At 39.2% G+C, this 21,920-nt stretch overlaps 2 protein-coding genes across 2 annotated transcripts in view; one reads left to right on the forward strand and one right to left on the reverse strand.

The window, feature by feature from the left end:
* ERH (enhancer of rudimentary homolog (Drosophila)) overlaps window positions 1-283 on the reverse strand; it is a 7,931-nt gene extending 7,648 nt beyond the window's left edge. The window contains exon 1 of the mRNA XM_014941829.1: window positions 163-283. Within this exon, the coding sequence (XP_014797315.1) occupies window positions 163-165 (3 nt within the window). The 5' untranslated portion in view covers window positions 166-283. The remainder of the gene's footprint in view (window positions 1-162) is intronic.
* A 117-nt stretch (window positions 284-400) lies between these two features.
* Window positions 401-21,568, forward strand: SLC39A9 (solute carrier family 39, member 9). The gene is made up of 8 exons (XM_014941828.1): window positions 401-621; window positions 857-975; window positions 6,233-6,341; window positions 8,645-8,836; window positions 11,627-11,695; window positions 13,442-13,527; window positions 15,513-15,647; window positions 17,274-21,568. Exons 2-8 carry the CDS (start codon window positions 880-882, stop codon window positions 17,502-17,504), a joined length of 918 nt encoding a protein of 305 aa, XP_014797314.1. The 5' UTR covers window positions 401-621; window positions 857-879; the 3' UTR covers window positions 17,505-21,568.
* The last annotated feature ends 352 nt before the right edge of the window (window positions 21,569-21,920 follow it).

The following is a 21,920-nucleotide window of genomic DNA, read 5'->3' on the forward strand; positions in this document are numbered from 1 at the left end:
CCCCGCCACTCGCCGCGCCTTCCCGCTCGCCGTGCCTGCCTACCCCAGCGGGAAGAGAAAGCAGCCCGCCCCACTCCCCTGTGCCGCGCCGGCTCCCCCCCTTTAAGCAGGCTCGAAGGGGCGAGGAGGAGCCGCCGGTCCCGGCCCGCCCGCCCCGCTCACCATCACGGCTCCCGCTCCCTCAGCACCGCCGCGGAGAAGAGGCGCGCGACGATTCCCCCCACAACCCCCCGCGCCCGACCGGAAGCGCCGCGCTAACGGCCGGCACAGCACGCAGGGCGGGGGGGCGCTGAGGATGCCGGGAAGCGGCCATCTTTGCTGAGGGAGCCGCTCGCTTCCCGCCGCGGCTCCGACCCGCCATCTTGAAGCCGGGAAGAAGCGGTGGGGGGGGGGATCGACGTGAACCCCGGAAGGGGAAGCGCTGGGTCGCGGAGGTGCCACTTTGGCCTCCGAGGCGGGGGCGGGTGGCGGCGCGTTGTCAGTCCCGTAAGGTTCCCGGAGCCCTCGCCCCACGGACGCGGCCCGCCTCAGGGTGCCCTTCCGTGAGGAGCCGCCTCGGCGCCCTCTGCTTTCCCTCCCCTCAGGGACAGTGGGGTGCTGGGCAAGGCCCTGCTGCCTCAGGTGAGGGCTAGGCCTGCCGCGGGGCCGGGCCGGGCCGCTCTCTTCCCGCAGCACCACCCGTTACCCACCCCCCCCGGGTGGCCCCGGTGGGAAAGCGGCTGCCGTACCCAGAGGGGCCACCGGATTCGCCGGGCGAGAGAGACATGGCTGAAAGCCTTTCCTGGGAGCTCGGTGTCTGCACGGGTTAAGGCGTGCGGGGCGAGGTGGAAAAGTTGCTGTTGAATTTCACTTTAAGGGACCCGGAGAGAAAGCGGCGAAATGGATGACTTCCGCTCCATCTGCCTGCTGTCTCTGGCCATGCTGGTCGCCTGCTATGTGGCAGGAATTATCCCCTTGGCAGTTAATTTTTCCGAGGTAAGACAGCTTTGCCAAACTGCTCGATGGGTGCTAAGGAAGAATGGCAGAAACTAGATGGAGAGATCTGCCAGGAGGAACTAGTGCTCTCCCCTTTCAAGTATGGCAGTGCTGTTTGGGGTGATGTTGTAACTTTAAACGATTTTTAAGGAAGTTGTGATATTTTCATTCAAAATCTCAGTGTAAAATTATGCTCGTTCTACAACGTGTATAAAAGCTGTTAAAAGTGTACCAGATTCAATCTAAGCATCTCATCTACAGATGAAGCAAACTCTGAGCATGTAATGGAAAGACATAATAGGAGCTGGACATTGTTATTCTTATAAGCTTGTGTCAGGAACTTCTGAAGTAGGGTTAAATTTTATTTTGTGTGTATGGGCTACTCAAGGCTTTAAAAGCAATTCAGATAACTTTTTCAGAAAACTTTGGTTTGGTTCACAGTTTTGTTCGTAACTTGTGCTACCTTAGCTCTTTGATTACCACAGAACTTCAAGTTGTGATCCTGTCCTGTGTAATTCAAGGCATTCTTCTGGTAAATTATCTTGGATACAGAAGGTGATGTTAAAGGAGAGGAAGACTTTGATGGATTGAATGAGTTCCCAGTTCCAACAGGAGTTTAGAAGTGAATGTATTTGTGTGCTTCTAAGAGATGATTACTGAGGTGTTGATGGTTACAGTCTCTGGCAGTCTCGTAATATCCTCTCATGCCCGAGGGGTTGTTAACCTTTCTAAGTGATGATTGTTGTATACGGTTGTGGTGTAGTAAGCATTTAGCTGTTCTAAGGTGGTGAGAGCTCTCCTATGAGAGGTTTCCCATTTCTACTGGGAGCAGTACTTCTTTTGGAAAGTAAAATGCTGGAAGAGAGATGTGACTTGTTCTTCCATCGTGGTTGCAGTCCTTCGGTCCCATCGTTTCTAGGAGGCTTTGGCAGCAGTAGACTCTGAACAGCAAGGAGGGAACTGTTTTGGTAACAGTACCGTTCAGCTAAATGGATTGAAACGTGACCATATATTCTGAAGGCTTTACATAAACATTAGCATAGTTCTGTTTTGCCATTGCTTCATCTGATGCTTTGATGGACCTTCCCTTACATGTCTTTAATGCTATTGCTTCCGCCATCTTGCTCTTCAAAACTCACTTTTGCCCTGAAGCCTACGAAGGAATTTTTTGCAAATTTGCTGAGAATGCTGCCTAGCATGCTAGCGTTGTTTTTGGGGTTTTTTTATTATTTTATTTAGTATTTCCTCATGTATATGCTTGGTAGTCATCGGTTGTCTCCAACTTTGTATTTGGTATGGTTTGAACGTAGAGTTCTTGATCTGTTTTTATGTGGCTTATTTATGTTTATATAGACAAATCAGGAGGCTCCTAAACCTTTTGGGGCTCCCAACAGCTACAGGAATACAGACCTGTTGTGGATCAAAAAAAAAAAAAAGCACTCTGTGTAAGCAATGATCACACATTTATTAGTCTTTTGTGTGTGCCGTATTTTGCAGCACACACACGTGTGATCAAGTTTATTGTGATACCTTAGACTCTCAGATATTCTTGATACAGTTTTACACAAGTTAGATATTTTAAGGATCCACGCGCTATGCTGGTTTAAAAGAGGAGCTGAATCTCTCTGTGAATTATGTGCAAATACTAGCTAATCCTGGGACTGTATAATTAGATGTTAGGATTGTTTTGTTTAAAAATGATTGCTTAGGTCTGAGAACAATTTCAAGCTGAAATGACTGGACTGTGCATTCTGTCATTTGCAAAAAGTTTTGTAGGTGGCCTTGGTGAGAAAAATGCCTCCTCCCACTGGCCATTTATAATGGTTCGAAAACAAAAATGAATGCTTTGCATAATATACCCCAGATGCTGGAGAACAATAAAATTGTTCATTAGTGTTAATAATACATTTCTTCAAATGAGTTTTTTTTGCTGTGGAATCTATCGGTTGTGTTCTGATTTCACCCTGGTTTCTATTCTTTTAATTATATTTGGATATTTTTGAAAACATAAAACTCCAGGAAAGCCAGTTATGACTAAATGTTGATGGTAAAAAGGTAGAGACTGAACAGAGCTTCCCTTTATTTCTATATGCAGTGTACTCTGTTGGTCTAACTTTGGTTACTCTGGAAACAACTGTATCCCAGTTCTTGAGACTGTCTCCTATGTCGTAGCCTAAATGTGCAAAAAAAAAAAAAAAAATTTTAAAAATTGAGTTCTAGCACTTTGAATCTTTCCTGGCCTAACATAGGCGGGCAGTGTTGACTGGAGTGAAACTGCTTGCAGGTGTGAGTTTTTGCTAGGTCCGAGTTTCAGTACCACGTAGATTTAAAGCAAACGCTGAGCTGGAGAACAGTTTGCTAATTTGAGGATTTAAGACTTTTCCCATGCATTTTTTTAACACTGTTTACTGTGTTGCTCCTGTTTTTAACGAGAGACAAACAAGTGGGTTTTGTAACTGAAATGGTTTGATTTCTTGGATCAACCTAGATGACTTTTGCCTGTCTGGGTAGGCTGCAATTTATTAGATTGCTGTATTCACTGTCAAAATATTTTGTACTGAAAAGGAGATGAAAACTTCTCTTTAAACAGTAACTTGTTAGTATGTGTTATTTTTATGGATCTTTAAAATTCACAGATGCCCAAATGAAATCAAGCAGTGCTCTGTAGTTGCAGTTGTAATAAGACAGTATTACTTCTGACACATTTTTCCCTGTATTTATGTATGTATGTAAAAGAGATTATAGTGCTACAGTATAAAAATAATCTTGTTTTTCTTTGTAAGACACTATATTTTTTAAAAACGATTTTATGAACAGTGGGTGCTGAAGATTATCTTTTCATGTAGATTGTCACTGTATAACAGTTTACCAAGTGTGATTGTTCCACGTGCCAGTGTACAGTGCGTGTTTGTGGAAGCTTTTACAGGTGTTTGCATCTTTTGCATAGTACTATTTGAAATTTCCCCAGTAGTGCTCTAATTGTTTCCATATGGTCACATTTGGCTTGCTTTCAGAAAGCTAGTTGTGCATTTCTCTAGAGCCTCCTATTTCTTCTATGCAAGTGTGGCCTATTTTGGGAGATGAAACGACGTGTGTCGCTATGGTGGATGAAGGAGAATGGATGGCATAATAACGGTACATGGCAAGTGGTTTCCTGTTAGTTAAACGCTGACCTCTGTCTCCGGGTCCTCAGTAATTAACGTTAGTATTTTGGTAGCACCCAGACATCTCATTTTGCATTGGAGAATATGATGATTTGGCCACAAAAAGTATGCTACGTAGTTATGAGCATCTAAACTCTTATGGTTGCTTCATATGATATGATAAGGGCTATTACAGAAATTACGAGAAACAGTCTCAGCAAATTGTCATATTTTTAGAGTCTATTAAATGTTTACATAACTGGATGTTCAGTATATGGGTTTGACTTTAGCCTGTCAATGTTGTAGTTGCAAGGAAGCCAAAAGTAATAGTAAAGTATTCTTATACTGGTAAAACAGAATTCAGTCGGTTTGGGAGGGGTGATATCTCTCTTGTTGCCCAAACTTAGAATATAACTAGAAAGATAACTCTTACTCATGGTAGCAAGCACTTATAAATTCTTTGTGGGTGTGTTTTTAAATCTTTTTTGTAGAAATTTGTCTTCGAATATGAACTAAACTATTTTTCTTTACTATAAGAACATTAAGTTTGTGTATTTTTTTGTTAAAGTTTAATTGCAAATTTGCAATGCTTATGTAACAAATATGTATTAAAACCTGTCTTTGTAGAGAGAAGAGGGGGATTGCCATGTTCTGTAATTACCTGGAGAGTAGAATGTGATTTCTAATGCCCTAAATGCCTTTACAGTCTTTAACTCCTTTTAAAGTGCCACTGGAAGGCTTAGAAATGGTTGAAAAAAAAAAAAAAAAAAGCACTGATTTGCATTTAAGCATCTCCTAATCAGATTAAAAAGAAAAAAAAGACTGACATGAAATGTATATTAGCACCGTTATCAGTTTGACTGATGCAGTTCCCTCATTCAAACTCTCATTTGAGTAAGACTTTTAAAATTATATTTTATTACTGTAGTTTTGGACCTATTTTTGGGATTCAGTCCCTTCTGCCATATTTTGTAGCTACCTGACATTGTGCAAGTGCTGTCATGCTGTGGTTCTAAAACTTCACCTGCCACCTTATTTATATATATTTTTTTTTAATACATGGAACATCATCAGATCTTTCAGGTACAAAAGAAAGTGTCTTGCATTACTCTCTTATCCACAGTTTTATGTTTTTAAAGAAAGTTGGTTCTTAAGTGATACTCTATTAGAAGGCCATTAAAGTATGGCAATTTTAAGGGCAAGCTTCTGCACAAGAGCAACTGTTTGGTTTAGATACTCAAATATATTCCATCTCTCTTGTCACAGTCTAATAACAGCTTAATTTCTTCTGTCTCTCTAAACTCGTAGGTGAAAGTAGAGCTCCTGCTGCTTTTTTTGTCTAAAATCTTCCTTTTTTTTTCTTTCTGTAGTCCTAAAACTTTTCTTAGTCCTTTTCTGTGTTATATAAATACAGCTGACTTAGCAGTTTTCATACTCAACCAATGTATTTCTATCTGTAGATGCATTTATGTTAGTGGTTCTCTTTCTGGTTTTGCTTTTGGTAATTTAGTTTTCTTTCTTGTATTTTTTTTAATTATTATTTAGATTGGCTTTTTTGGCAAATGAGCAATTGATCTTGCTCTGTGCCATAGCTAGCAGAGACTTTAGGGAACTTGCATGTTTATGTATGATTTCTAGTAGGAAGGATATATTTGAAAACAAACCTGGAATGGAGATAAAATGTAGAGTTGCAAATGTGCTTCAAAATTCATGCACATCAGTCTTTGTCTCCGCAAGGCCTACAGTTTGAGTCCCTAGAGGGTGAGCTAGACCCCAATAACCATTAGTGCCAAATATAGCAATTCTTGCTATTTTGAAGTATGCACTGTTTAATTTCTTGTCTGATGTTAACAGTCAAATGGATCATCTTTAACTTTCATTTCCTACTTCACTTGATTGCATCAGACGCTGCATGTGTTCACTTTCCAGAAAGTTAATCGTTAGAAGTATAGGACTCTGCAACTGGAGCTCTTGAATAAAAATCAGCAAGAGGTTTTGTGGATCATTCTCTTCCTTCTTGCCCCTTTTCCCCTGCCCCAACCTTTGTTAATGATGCAGAGTAAAGAAAACATTTTCTTTCTTAAAGGTAATACTTGTTTTCTACTTGCTTGCAGGAGAGATTAAAGTTGGTGACTGTTCTGGGCGCTGGGCTGCTGTGTGGAACTGCCTTGGCTGTCATCGTGCCAGAAGGAGTACATGCACTTTATGAAGACATTTTGGAGGGTAAGAACCCAGATGGCCTTGTTCAAGATAACTTAGGTCATGGTGTTACAATGTGCTTGGGCTTGTTTCTAGGGCTTTTACCATGAGTTTGGTGGGAAGGTTTCACAGCAAATCCGGCACAGAATCACAAACACATGATACTGCCACGTGTAGTGCTCCTTGTTCTGGGGAGGGTTAAACTTTAACTTTCACTGGAACTTCAAAGGAGGTATAAAGACGCCTTTGGCAGAGAATGAAATTGTGGACTATTTGCTGTTGCTTTTTCTAGTTTAGATTGCTTCTCATTAAAGCAGTCGCAGGAAGCGTTTTATAGATCCATATGTACTTGCCGTCATAAGAATTTCCTCCTTTGAAACTGAAGAGCATCTTGGAATTAAGCTACCTTAATATAGTTGGCTGAAAATTATGGTTATATAGGACTAATTCACAGAGTAGGAGACATTTCTTTCTTGGGTGGTATTAAATGTAGAATCTGCACAGGGTTGTTGAGAGTCTTCAAAACCTCACAGGCTCTGATTAATAGCTCGAAGCTAACGGCTATTATGTGTCTTGTAGAGATATGAGTGTGGAGCACATCTTATACCCAGAAGTCGAAGTAAACCTTGATTTGAGCTTATGACATTATTTTAAATAGTCAGAGCTCATTGCCTCTCTTTGGAGTGCATTTTAAATCTTGCTTTAGCTTGGGATCTTATGCTATTACATTGCCATTGCATGTATGAGATTTTTCCAGTATGCTCAGAATCAGAAGTTTATCTGAAGATAAACAGCAACTACTTAGTGGTGACAGGAGAAAGGACTATCAAGCTGAGGCTGTAGAGAACTTTGCAAGTGTCTGATGTAATGTTGCTGATCTGAGATTGAGAGATAATTGTAATACTCTGCTTTTCTTCTTGTTTCTACACTGTTTAAAATTTCTTTTTAGTAATATGCTTTAATTTATCCTTTTTAGCTTCCACTAAATTTTTGTTATTCTGCTTAAATTTAAAGTAAACAGAAGATAATATATAGAATCATCCTTTATCAAGAAGTGAAAGAACCTCTGATTATGCTTTTATACTGTACTGTAATTTGTGCACTCTGATGTCAGATGTCTCTAATGAGCTGTAGTTGTGGGTTTGCTCTCCATTCAGTTTTAATTCTAAGTAGACTAAATTTTTCTTGTAATAATATGGCTAGCAGTAAATACAATTGCTGTGAATGTTTGCTTTTTTTCCCCCACTAAATGGGGCATACTTTTCATGTATGAAAACTACAGTCTACTGTTTAGAGCTATATGCTATAAAACTTAAAGTTTTATAGTATGTAGAGGAAAAAAGGCACTTCCCGTTACTGCCGTAGTAATATCAGAAGCATTTACCTAGGTAAAAAGAAATTGTTCTGTGAATGAATCCAGACTCAGTTCCCAGCTCCCAGTATTGTGACTAAAACCAGTCTGTCTGTAAGGATTTTTTGGGGTGTTTTTTTACATTGCAGAGAGGCAAAATTAATGGGTACGATGCTATAAAACTTAAAGTTTTATATGTAGAGGAAAAAAGGCACTTCCCGTTACTGCCGTAGTAATATCAGAAGCATTTACCTAGGTAAAAAGAAATTGTTCTGTGAATGAATCCAGACTCAGTTCCCAGCTCCCAGTATTGTGACTAAAACCAGTCTGTCTGTAAGGATTTTTTGGGGTGTTTTTTTACATTGCAGAGAGGCAAAATTAATGGGTCTAACTACAAAAAATATTTCTAATATTTAGGATATTCAGAGTTAAGCTTAAGATTCTGAGACCTTAACAGCATTCAGTACATTTTTCCTGCAACTTCACTCATTTATGTAATTAAATGGCACCCTAGAAAGGTGCCTAAGGAAACTTCGAGGTATATTTGTGTAACTGGAAGGAAAAAAAAGAGAGGAAGAGAGAGGTGTCTGTGTTTGTCCAGTTCCAAGTATAATTTAACTCGGACTGGTTGCTTGTTACCAAAACAGGTGTTTATCGTTTCTATCAAAGTCATTTACTATTACTTCTGTATTTTCCTATAGGCCTGAGAATACCTTATTTCTAATTTTTGACCTTGTAGGCTGAGACCAAATAGCATATAATGATTCAGATTATTATTTGATCATAAACCTATGTATATGTGTAGCGAAGCCTTAATTTGAATATTACCAGCAAACAAATTTCCTTTGGCAGCTTCAGTCCTTTGTTTTGTGTATTGTCCAAGAAAGCATGAGGAATGCTTTCAGCAAAAGAGGAGAAAAGCGACCATCCTGTGTTGAGTCCCCTGTCCCCTAATCTGTTTGCTTTCCTGCCGCAGGGAAGCACCACCCAGCGAGTGAGATGCAGCGTGTGATGGAGTCTGAGAAGGTCGCAGAAATCCCGGCTGTACATGAGTATGGCCACGACCATTCCAGGTTGCACGCCTACATCGGTGTGTCCCTTGTCCTCGGCTTTGTCTTCATGCTGCTGGTGGACCAGATAGGCAGCTCTCACTTGCACTCTACAGATGGTAAGTAAAGATTCACTTTGCCAATTAGTCTTAAATAGCAAATTGCATTTTTCTTGACCGCTATTGGGATTTAATTTAACTAATCACATCCGGAGTTTCAGTAGGTGCTTTACAGACATAAAGCAAGGTCTGTGTGAAATGTTTTTGCTGGATATCTATCCCGGAATTCAGCATAATATGAGAGCTTGCTTTGCTAACATGAAGTAATTGTGTGAGCACATACGATGTGGAAGTGGAGGGTGACTGTCAAGTCACCTTGAGTTATTGTCTGTTTTACAGCATCACCCATAGGGGATTTCTTTGATTTTCCAAAAAACTTCAGGTTAGTCTTACCTTCATTTGTTTTTCCTACTTAATTGTCATACATGTAGACAAAATTTGCAAAGAACAGGACGTTATCTTACATAAGACTGCAGAAATGATTAGATGTAAGCCCTTAATAATTTAACTAATCACATCCGGAGTTTCAGTAGGTGCTTTACAGACATAAAGCAAGGTCTGTGTGAAATGTTTTTGCTGGATATCTATCCCGGAATTCAGCATAATATGAGAGCTTGCTTTGCTAACATGAAGTAATTGTGTGAGCACATACGATGTGGAAGTGGAGGGTGACTGTCAAGTCACCTTGAGTTATTGTCTGTTTTACAGCATCACCCATAGGGGATTTCTTTGATTTTCCAAAAAACTTCAGGTTAGTCTTACCTTCATTTGTTTTTCCTACTTAATTGTCATACATGTAGACAAAATTTGCAAAGAACAGGACGTTATCTTACATAAGACTGCAGAAATGATTAGATGTAAGCCCTTAACTGTAACTGCACAGCTGGACTCCCACACTAGTCTGGAACCTCACTTACTTCAAAATATTTCCTCATTGGTCCAAAGACTTCTCAGCTTCATTGCAAGACTCTCAAAATGCTTAAGGTTGCTTGTTTTTCCTGCCTGTGGCTTCATGCTTGAACTGCAGGTTGAAATGCACCAAAGGCACTTTGTCCCCCGAAAAAAGTATTTTATAGCCTTTTGCTGGTCATTTTCTCCCAAATAATTTCTTCTGATGGTAGAATTTGGCCCTCAAAAATGACGGAATTGATCTTGAAGGAGAAGTAGAACACACACATGGAGGCAGGATGTGTTTTGATTGGATCCTTGGCAGCCCATAGTGCTGTTGTGTAAATGCTTACATGGGGTTAGTGTGGTGGGATGGATGGGAAGCCACTGTGGGGGCTGTCTGGTGTTTGTGCTCCTGGAGAAGTGTAAATGGAGCCACAATGATGGCTAGCTGATTTTCAGAGCTTTTCAAAGGAAACAGAGGCAGTGAGAATGACAAGGGGATGTTGGTAAGCAACTGCCAGGAGTATCCTTGGCTTGTACAAGTTATGAGCCTTTCTGATGTTTCTGATGAAAGCAGCTATCAGGAGAAAATTGATTGTGATCTGTGTTAGAGATAAACACTATAAATTAGGATATGTAGTAAAGTTTTGTCTAGTATCTCTCTCTGTCACAGGGAATGTTGTAGTGTTATTGCAATTATTCTCTGCTACCAGAGAAAAACATTTTTCTCATTTGAACCAATGTCTGGTAGTTTTGTTATCTCCAAGTGGCTAGATTTTACTTTCTCTGAACTAGAAAAATTCTTTAGGTTAGAATGGAGGTATGAAATTAAATGTGACACACTCCTTGAGTGTGTTTAGTTCTGGTCAATCCAAGACAAATTTAAAGGAAATGTTCTTTGTGAATGCTTTGACATGAATAGACTATCACAGTCATCTAACAGGAGCTTATGCAATTGATTGCTGAAACAGACTCCCCTTGATTCAAAACATCAATCTGACTGAAGAGAATACATTAATTTTTAGCCCGTTCACTTCCCTGAGCTGACTCACTGGGCAACTACGTGGGTGTGTGGGCATCAAGAGGGACACTGGAGGGCAGGGAGACAGGCAGGAGGAAAAGAACAGGACTTTCCCTTTTGGCAGCTGCGCAGACTTATTAAAGTAGCTGTGTAAGTGTGCTTGTAGTCAGCTTACTCACCACTACTATAATTAAATAGCAGCTGCTCAACTGTTTGTAATTAAACAGTTAAGATTTCTGTACTTGTGTAGGACTTTACCTGCCCTGTTTGCTGCAGTGATTCTTCATAACACTTTCAGTGTCTGTTGCCTCGTGGTGGATATTGCCCTGTTGTGCTGTATGAATTGTCAAAAAAACGCTGGGCCTCAAGCAGGACTGGCTGCACTTCTTCTCTGTGGTGTGTAATGTTGGAGGGAAATCTTTCCACTGCTGCCAATGACAAGTAGAATTTTTTGTTGCTGGGAATTGCTGGAAAATCAGCGCAACAGAGACTGCCCCAGACTGTCACCTGAAGGAAAAAGCTGACACTGGACTATATGGGGGAAAATCATCCTGACTCTTGGAGCAGTTCTGAATTCTGTGGATGCAAAACGAGCTTGTCTTCCTCTTGGTAGCACAGAAGTTTAACGTTTGTTTTCAGGAAGTTAAGAAAAACGACTGCTTCTGCTTATATCAGTGATCCTGTAAATTGCAAAGAATTGTCTATGATTCTGTCACTTGTTTGTTGGTAGAACTTCAAGTAATTTGAAGGTGTTAAGTATCAAAAAATTTACCGTAAATCTAATACAGAAACACAAAAGATATTAAGAAGAATATTCAGAACTGAATAGAACTACCTAAACTGCTGGTAGAGACTTGTACGATTACACGATTTTTCTTCTGGCATAATTTGTATGTTTGTTCTCTTTATCCTAACTTTTTTTCTCGTAACTGTTGCAGATCCAGAAGCTGCAAGATCAGGCAACTCGAAAATCACCACGACGCTGGGACTAGTAGTCCACGCTGCAGGTAATGTGGGACCTATTTATTGTTAGCAGCTGACAAGGACTTCCATTGCATTGGCTTGTCTTTAGATGTGTTAGAAACAGCTGTGTTTTGGTTTTGAGGGTGGCTTTTTTTAATACAAAAAAAAAAACAACCAACAAAAACATGGGGAGGAGGAAGGAAGAACTAAGGACTTTTTTTAATTAAAAAAAAACAACACAAACATGGGGAGGAGGAAGGAAGAACTAAGGGTTTAAAAAACTTAAGTTTAAAAAAAAGAATTATCTTGTGGAAAAGGGAGATTATAGCGTGGAGTGCAAAGATTTCAAACAGATTTGGGATGACTTGCAAGGGCTGAAAAAGTTACACATGTACAGCAGTTAACCTATGTTCATGTTGTAATTCTTCACTATATATATGTAGTACAAATGTGATGTTTTTACTCTCCCGCTGAAAGTTATTGTCTAAATAAGTCAAGATTTTGATAAAAAAATACATTTTTTCACTAACCAAAGTATCTGTATATTAAAGATTAATATAGTATCCATTTCCTATTTCATTTAGACAATATATTTATTTTAAATGGTAAGAAAGTAGTATTTACAATAATATCCATATTTTTTAAAATAATTTAAAGAGGAACAATTAAAATTTTAATGCATGGAATCTAAGGCAGATTTTTAATTTTAGACAGGAACCTACAGTTTTTCTTCTAGCATAATTTGTATGTTTGTTCTCTTTATACTAACTTTTTTTTCTCATAACTGTTTCAGATCCAGAAGCTGCAAGATCAGGCAACTCGAAAATCACCACGACGCTGGGACTAGTAGTCCACGCTGCAGGTAATGTGGGACCTATTTATTGTTAGCAGCTGACAAGGACTTCCATTGCATTGGCTTGTCTTTAGATGTGTTAGAAACAGCTGTGTTTTGGTTTTGAGGGTGACTTTTTTTAATTAAAAAAAAACAACACAAACATGGGGAGGAGGAAGGAAGAACTAAGGGTTTAAAAAACCTAAGTTTAAAAAAAGAATTATCTTGTGGAAAAAAGGAGATTATAGGGTGGAGTGCAAAGATTTCAAACAGATTTGGGATGACTTGCAAGGGCTGAAAAAGTTACACATGTACAGCAGTTAACCTATGTTCATGTTGTAATTCTTCACTATATATATATATATAGTACAAATATGATGTTTTTACTCTCCTGCTGAAAGTTATTGTCTAAATAAGTCAAGATTTTGATAAAAAAAATACATTTTTTTCACTAACCAAAGTATCTGTATGTTAAAGATTAATATAGTATCCATTTCCTATTTCATTTAGACAATATATTTATTTTAAATGGTAAGAAAGTAGTATTTACAATAATATCCATATTTTTTAAAATAATTTAAAGAGGAACAATTAAAATTTTAATGCATGGAATCTAAGGCAGATTTTTAATTTTAGACAGGAACCCACTTCTACTATAGAAGACTAAAATAACTTGTTACCTGGTTCTAACATGTCCAAATGTGTGAATACTGAGTAGATTCTCAATAGGGTTTTTATGGTCTTGGGGGAAAAAAGATGACTCCTGTTGAGGGTTGTCTGAAAGTCCTGAAATTGTTGTGGCTTAAAAAGGGAAGCGAATCCTGTGCTGGGTTGGTGTAGTTAATGGCATTTTGAGTAACAGATCGACATGTTTTGTACTGTCAACCACTGGGGGGGTGGGAAAGCTGAAACTGCTCAGGATGGAGGAATAATCCATGAATTTGCACTCCTCTTTCAGCTGATGGTGTTGCATTGGGTGCAGCAGCTTCTACTTCTCAGACTAGCGTCCAGTTGATAGTATTTGTTGCAATTATGTTGCACAAGGTGAGTCATCATCCAAAAAGTATTTTTCTTTAAAAGACCGTTAAAGCATATAGAAATTACTAAAGATCTTAAGTTTCTTTAGTGATGTAACCTAGAAATGTGTAACACAACTGAAATAAAAGGGTTAATGGTACAGCCTCAAGGACCGAAAAGCACTGGTATGGTGTATGACAGAATAACAAATGTTGGATGCTAAATCTGAATGAGGCACAAGTGAGAGAGAATTGCAACTGCCTACCTTGGCTGCAGTGATTGGGAAAAGTCTTCCCAAAAGTAGGGAGAGAATAATAGCTCATGAAGAAATGTGGCAGCTTCAGGCTGATTTTTTTCTGGATAAAGTGAGGTGTTGTGTTTCATGGGTGGCTTTTGGTTTTGTTTTTTAAAAACCCAAGTAAAAAACCACCAACTCCCACCTGACCCCAAGATTCTTACCGCTGTAAGAGACGTATTTAGAGAAGTTTTAGAGGGTGAAGCACAGAACGATATGCTAGTGTATTCAAGGAGGACAAGCAGCTTTATGCTGCTTACAATAGTTTTTTGGTTCTGTGATATTGTCAAGAAAATTGAAAGGATATTTATGTTATAAAGCATTTTAGTATTTAAAGGGTTACTCTTGAAGCCACCTAATACCAGAGTACTAAAATAAAACGTTCAGTTACCTCTGTTATTGTGGTAGCTTCAATGTCAGTCATATGCCATTTTTGCAGGAAAATCTTTTAAACTTTGTCTGGTAACAAGCAAACAATGGCTCTTGAAGAGAGGAGGTTCTTTTTTCCTTAATGTTTGTACAAAGGTATATATTAGCTATATGGATTCTAAGCATATGTCTGCAGATGCATATTTGTCTTACGGCAGCACAATATATATATTGTATATATTACAGTAGTTAGTCACACGTTCATCCAAAATCTTGCTTCTGTAATTGCATATCCAAAATGTTAGGAAATACAGATCTGCTACTTCTTCACTGTTCATACAATGAACTATGCTTTACATAACCCTCTTCAAGGGTGACAATGTCAAGTCTTGCTGTGAATCTTACTTTATGGCTATTGCCAAGTGAAACTTATTTTTATTATTCTTAATGTTCAAATTAACTGTCTTCTGAAATTGTACAATATCAGATTTCCTATGAAAGAATGTCAATAAATCCTTAGTATCGAAAGGGAAACGTATTTATTCTCTGGTGTCTTTTTTTATTCTTCTGATCCTATTTGATGCTGTTGCCTTTTTCATCGTTTTTCCCCTCAGTAACAGTTTCCTCCTTCTAGGCTTAAAACAAAAAAGATTCTGTGTATAAAAACTACTTGATATATTTTAGTTATTGACTTATCTCAAATAAAATTGTCAGAATGGACTGTTATTGTCTTTGAGCACAAATACAGTCAATTTCATGAGCAGCTGGACAGCTACGCCTTGTGGATGAGAAACTGGATGCTAGCAGAGGGAGAGGAAGGAAATATTTGTTTGCTTCCCGGTGGGAACAGAAAGGGAACTGAAGCTTGAACTAATCAAAAGAGATTTTAAGTCTTTGCTCATGCGAGGGCTGACAGCTGTATTTCTTTGGGAATGTTTTCCTCTCCATGTTAATTGTAGAATTTTTCTGCTGTAGCTGAAAGTGTAGTAGAAACTGTCCATCTAAGGATCCATAATATCAGGACAAAAAAAAAAAAAGAAATTACAGAAGTTAATGGTGTTTTACGGATTATAACAACCACTCAGAATGAACATTATAACACTTATGATGACTACAAATATGTGTACTTTGAGAGACTGAGCACAGGTTTCCATTAGGTACTGTTCTTAAGGTAGGGCATTCTGCAGAATTCTATTGATTTGGGTTAACTGCAACATACTAGTGCTTTCCCTGAATTTCTGCCAATTCAATGCATTTCATACTAGTAAGTTGTATTTCAACTTTATCTCCGATTTCAGGGGATTTTAGAAGGGATTGTATTACCAGTGAGTATTGTGGTTTTTTGCAGGCACCAGCTGCCTTTGGCCTGGTTTCCTTCCTGATGCACGCTGGGCTGGAGCGGAATAGAATTAGAAAACACTTGCTGGTCTTTGCGTTGGCAGCACCTGTTATGTCCATGGTGACATACTTAGGGCTAAGCAAGGTAAGTCTGTGATACTTGTTCTGCCCAAAATGTAGCTTAGTGGTGGAATTTGGGGGGAAAAAAAACAACATATGAGGTTAATTGAAAAAATAAATAAACACCCAAACTGAAAAAAATTAGCAGAAAGGAGATGTTTAATAAAAAGTAGATAAAAACTTAGCAATATGAATGCATGGAACAATAACTCCTTCTTTCCATCAGAACCAGTGGTATAGATACTCTATAGCTATGTATAGGTTTCGGGTTTTTTTAGAAGACTGATTTGTCTTTTTCCTACCTCTTCCCTCTGAAAATTTCACATACCACATTTTATCTGATTACCACGTAGTTATTTTCAGTGTTGCTGCATGCATTCTCATTTTAATATGCAGGTAGACAATCATCTTTGCTAGTTTTCCCCACCGTTCTAGAGCTGGTTGCTTCTCATGCTCCTGAAAGCATAGTCTTTTCTTGGCTCTATACAACCAATGGTCTGTGAAATGAGTTTATCCTGTGATGATGCTCCTGTATTTCTAACTGTTGTGGGCTGTGCTGGTGACATTCACGATGTTACCATAAAGAGTATAACGTGATCTCATAAAACTCAAGGCACAAAAGGAAAGATTAAGTAAATCATCTAGGCCAGTCCCTTTACTTGCGGGAAAGAAGTTGATAGCCCTGGCACAGGAGGCAGCAGAAAGGGGTGGGGGTTGTAAACAGAAATGAGAATGGTGTTTGAGCATTCTTTCGGTGTAGGCTCACTAAGAGTTGGGTTTGCATTTTGCACTTCAGAAAGAACACAGAACTGATAAGATGCAAAACCTGTCACAGTAGTTCAACAGTTCCAGAGCAGAAAATGTATTTCTGCTCTTTGGAAAAGTAACCTGAGAGTATACTGGAGAACTAACAGCACACGTGAGCTGGAAATTGTTCAAGAAGCATTTTGAAACTGATACAAGGAGGTTTGCATTTCATTACATTCAATGATATGTAGCATGATCCTAATCCTAGCATGAATGTGAAGAGGTGCTCAGGTTTTTGATCTAGAAGATGTATTTATTTATGGAATTTGCATGGAAATTCTGGAAAAGTTTGGGATGTTTACTTGTACATCCAAATGAAATAATGAAAGAGTGATGATTTGGGGCTTAAATCTAGCAAATCTTGCTCTGACCAGCAGGGGACCAGATATGCGAAGGCTAACATCTTATTTGAACTGTTTAGAAAGAAAAAAAAAAAGTCATTCCTCAGTGTCCTTCCTAAATTTTGTGAGCTTGCAATCTAAATTTTATATTTTTCAAAGCACTTTTTGTCATTTTGACAATTTTTTTTATGTTGCTGTGAAATGGTCAAACAAGACGTTTCTGCATAGATTGTGGCTTTTTTCTTCTGTAAGGGTTCCTAGAAGTCTGTAGTGACCTATCTGGACTGAGGGGTGTCTTTCTGCCCCCCACATCAACTTTAAAATGTCAGTTACTACAAGTAATGTGGAAGACATTAAACAACACATTAAACCGTTGTCATTACGAAAGACTAAGAATTGATAGAAATCCTACTGTGTCTGGACATTTTTTTTTTTTAATTATTATTGCTTGAAGAGCTTCTGATTATCCTCACTTTTGCTCTTTCTGTTATTTTCCATTTCAGAGCAGCAAAGAAGCCCTTTCAGAAGTCAATGCCACCGGAGTTGCTATGCTGTTTTCTGCTGGGACTTTTCTTTACGTTGCCACAGTCCACGTCCTCCCAGAAGTAGGAGGAATTGCTCATAGCCACAAACCTGAACCAAGCGGAGGAAAAGGACTCAGTCGTCTGGAGGTGGCAGCCCTAGTATTAGGATGCCTTATTCCTCTAGTTTTGTCCATTGGACACCATCACTAAACGTTCGAATTTCACCGTTCTTCTTGATCTGACGTGAGCAGTAAATGTGGGCTGCTCCCTTTATCATTGTCTCTTACCCATCATCCATCCCATCCACTTTACGGAGTTCAGAGGGAACCTTGATTGCAAAATGAGGAATACTGGGAAAGTTTTTAGTGTAGCAAAATGGCAGCCGGACATAAATTCTATGTAACTTTTTTTTCTGAAGACATTTGCTATTTTAATTGTTACTTCTGGCCCTATTCTCAGGGAAGATGGAATTTGGAGTAAAGAAAGGTGAGCGGGGAAGAACATAACGACTCATCACGAATTTGCAATCACCAAAGTATCCTGCAATTCAGCTTTCAGAGCTGAGAGCAAAAGCAAAGGATGGCTGCCTTGTGAGAGGCTGAAGGTCTAACTAATGAAGAAGAGGGCTCTCCCCACATCGGTTCTATGTTGTCCTGATGGCGTGACTGGTCTTGTAATGTTTGTCACTAATTGTATTGCAAAAATGAGCTGCACTTGGAATTCTGGACAACACTGCTATTGTCACAGAAGTGTCAGTATAAGAAAGAAATGATGTAGACAATGTGTAGGATTAGAGTAGGGAATCAGCTGGTTGAGAAAGTGCAAATGAATTTTGTGGTGTATTCCGTTATTTAAGGCGAAGGATAGAAGTAAGGAGAATATTGATTGTTTATGAAATTGTTAATAAATTTTAAAAGGCAGTATTTCTTGGGAGATAGTCTTCTGCCAAGTAAAGTGTAGGCACCAGAAATGTTAGCAGGAATTAGGTATTGGGTACTGTAATTACACTACTGCTACTGTTGAGAGAGAGAACCATAGTGTCTTTTGAAATCGAGCTGTTTTGGGCTCTGAGGAGTAGAAACCTGGTGGAGACAGCTGTTGAGGGACCAGAGGACTTTACTAGCTCACTTTCAAAAGTCTGAACTGCTGAAATCGGGGGGGGGGAAGGGATGTCATTAAATAAAAAATATTAGGGCTAGCAGAACAACATGTTTAGTTAAATACTTATGCTGCAGATAGAGTACGAAGTATTTCTAAAGCAGTTCTAAAAAAAAAAAACAAACCCAAATTATGGGTTCCCAGCAGACCAGTTAGGCATTTTACTTTAGCTATTGTGCATTTGCCTCTTACTGATAAGTGTTAGTTTTAGTGAATCTACTGGAGGCCTTGTTGCCAACTGCTGATACCTAAGAGGTTACTGTGGGAAGAGTGAGACTGCACAACAGTAGTAAAAGATCCCTCCCTTTCCAAGGCACAGCCTTCTCTTGTCAGGCACCATTTCTCTTATGCAAAATATATTATTATCTAATAACTGTAGTGCATTGGAAAGTCAGGAATGCTTGACATGCACAGACTCAACATAAAATTCTTTCTTTAGGGGAAAACTTTTCAGTGGTGTACCCTTTTTAATCTATACTCTGTCTGCACTTTTTTAAAGATAACATTGCCAAATACATTTTTCTTTTGATTTTTTTTTTAAATGTATTTTCAAGGCTTGAAATATCTTCTTAACTGAAGTGCTTCTTGTTTCCATTTGAATGAGTGTGACTGTTTTTCATAACACTTATACTGCGCAGGCCCTTGTGCCTCTTAACATCTTTACATTTTTATCATTATCCTCTTTGTCTACTAGTTCAGTAACAGGTATGGCCTGAGTCTTGGACTAGTCATTGCCTTGTCTGTTGGCTTTGTAACAATACAGGTGTATCCCAGGATTGGACCTAGGACTGATCCCCAGGAGCGCTTGTTCATTTGTCTGTTTTACTATATAAAATCAATGCAAAATCATCTTTTCCCACAAGACAGTATTTTCAGATAGAATGAGTGTGTCAGGCCTAAACAAGCATTTTTGACGTCAGACCTTCAAAGCTTAATTCTGTTCTGAAAAGCCACTGCAAAGTTAATGACATGGATGAGATCCTCTCCTGCACATACTTAAACTTTTTTTTTTTTTTTTTTACAACATACATATGCAACTAGTGAGTTGCCTGTTTAAAAAGTTCAGTGACACAGGTTACTGACACATGTGAATGACACACAGGGATGTTTAAATCAGAGCTCTGAGTGTTTTTCCTGATTGCCCCCTAATTACCTCCTTCCTTGATAATCTCACTATTTTACTTTGCTTAATCTTTTCACTTAACTGTTTCCAAAAGCTGGAGTTTGCCAGATCCTCAGCAGAAGCAGAAGGTAGCTTAGTGCAGCATCAGATGCTTTACATTTTGTAAAACGGTAGGTGTTTTTTCTTTAAACTATCACCTGTCACTTGCACCCCACCCCAGTAGTGAAGCTGTTCTAGGGAGGTACCTGCATCAGGTCCTTGTTTCACGCATTTTGTTCCAGTGTGGGAGGCTGTGGATAGTACCTGATGGGGTGAGTGTGTACTGGTGAGTGTGTACTGGTGAGGACGTGACAGGCAGCCTTTTCACTGCGGACATCGTTTGGCTTTTCTCCTGGCCTTCACATCATGTTTCCAATTTCTGGGGCAGCCACCAGTTTAATGATTCGTAAACTATAAGAGGCCAAGTAATAGCAGCAGGTGTGGGATTTTAAATGAAAACATTGGAACTTAAAGCTGGCACAAAAATTTTGATAACGAGTATTTTTAATTTTGGCACTCGGTTAAGTGATAGAAGACTCGTGATTTTTCTTTTCATTTTTTCCCTTCCCTACCCATTTAGAAGTAGCAACAGCATTTTCTTTTGGCTGCCTGTGTTACCTCTGTGTTGAACTATTATTTTCAATTCTGTAGCTGAAACTGCAGTGACCAAGGAAGCTTTCAATTATGTGATAAGAAGAATATACAATTTTAAGTGATCAAACCTTTCCAAATTGTTAGTTCCACATGGAGGATTATTTTCTTGAGGCAGACTATTTTAATGAGTTAAATAAAATGGTCCATTTTATCATATCCCCTTTTTTTACCTATCTCCCCATCTGTCACAGTAAATCCAAGCACCACATGTAGTCAGGGCCATCTGGTATCATTTTCTACTCCTCAGGGGACCTTGGTGCAAAACAAATTCCTCTTGCTTTTTCTGTAATAGCCATTTCTGCCTGTGGTTTCTCTTGTGAGGTAGGTGGCAGCAGGTCTAGCAGGTAACACTTTAACCAAGTGCCAGGCAGATCCCCCTTTCCTTCTCTAAGTCCCTCTAGGAAATGTATCATCTCGTAGCTGTTTTTTCAGTTAATGATTTCTTAACTGGCGATAGGAATTGGACTAAAGCTATTTCTGTTGATCCGGGTGTGTTCAGTACTTTCCCTACTGTTCTGATTCTTTTATTATTCCTTATATAAAGAAGGGAAATACTCCTTTTTCAGCACCTGATGACAGATGCAGAAGCTGCACTGACACTAACCTAAGTGAGGATGGCAGAGCTGTCACACCAGGATAGGCATTTTTGATAGCTGTGGGATGTCAGATGGCTGGGTGTTAAACACAGAAACCCACCAATGACTTTAAAGAACCATTTCCAGGCAGGTTGTGTAAAAGACTGATGTTATCCAAGAGGCCTAGGAAAACTACTGTGTTTATTCAGGAGCTAGTTCAGAGCCTTCAAGGAGTTTTTGACAGTAGCAGATGTGTCCGTGTGGTATCAGGTCTATGCAGAATGAGGGAGAGATGCTGTGGAATAAATACTCCTGCTGCCTTCCTGTTCTGGGCTGGGACTCGGGAAGAAGAGGAGGGAAGTGTATTTTTATTCTTTCGGGGGTGGAGTGGTTGCAGTACGGAGGAAAAGTTTATGATGAATTTCAGATTCCTGTTCACCTTGAACTTCTTTTAAAAATAAATTTATTTTTTCTTTTCTTACTGCCCTTTTATTACATCTCTCAGCAGCCTTGGCTTTCCAGGGAAAAACACTGCGTGGTCATTGCTGTTTACCTGACTCCATGTATGGAACTGTAATTTTGTCTCTTTCCAAACCATTTGTACACAAAATCATTCCATGAATGGCTGCCTTATGATTTTTTTTCCACTTTAATTGTGAATGGTTAAAATAATGTTGCCGTTTTCAATTTGTTTTATTATATTAAATTTTTACTAGGTGCAGTGCTTTGGAGTTGCCTCATCATTTACTGCATGGGGTTTTGTGATGCCTCCGACGAAGAGAAATGACAGCCTTAAATGGGATGCAAGCAGTTGCAGACAGTACATTTAATTTTTGTAGAAGTGCGTTTGCTGCTTTTCTTCATGCCTGAGCCCCCTCCTGGAAAGCTGAAGTGTGAAACAGCATGTTGGGAGGCAGTCTAGCAGGTTGGTTTGGACATAGGTAGGAATGGGCTTGGAGGTAGAAGTACAGAAATGATTTGACAGCTCTGCTTGAGAGGGGCGTTGGACAACTTCTGTCTCCCACAGGGCGTTCAGGAGTTGGTGTTGCCCTGAAGCTCTGTTCTACTGCCCCAGGG

Source organism: Calidris pugnax, unplaced genomic scaffold (genome assembly GCF_001431845.1).
Source record: "Calidris pugnax isolate Ruff unplaced genomic scaffold, ASM143184v1 scaffold56, whole genome shotgun sequence".
Taxonomy (NCBI): Eukaryota; Metazoa; Chordata; class Aves; order Charadriiformes; family Scolopacidae; genus Calidris; species Calidris pugnax.

What these genes read in the sequence shown, in the direction of transcription:
- SLC39A9 (XM_014941828.1), top strand. Translation starts at nt 880, where the DNA reads ATGGATGACTTCCGCTCCATCTGCCTGCTGTCTCTGGCCATGCTGGTC. An exon ending in TGGCAGTTAATTTTTCCGAG is followed by an intron (nt 976 to 6,232) that starts GTAAGACAGCTT and finishes ACTTGCTTGCAG; the next exon opens with GAGAGATTAAAGTTGGTGAC. An exon ending in TCACTTGCACTCTACAGATG is followed by an intron (nt 8,837 to 11,626) that starts GTAAGTAAAGAT and finishes TAACTGTTGCAG; the next exon opens with ATCCAGAAGCTGCAAGATCA.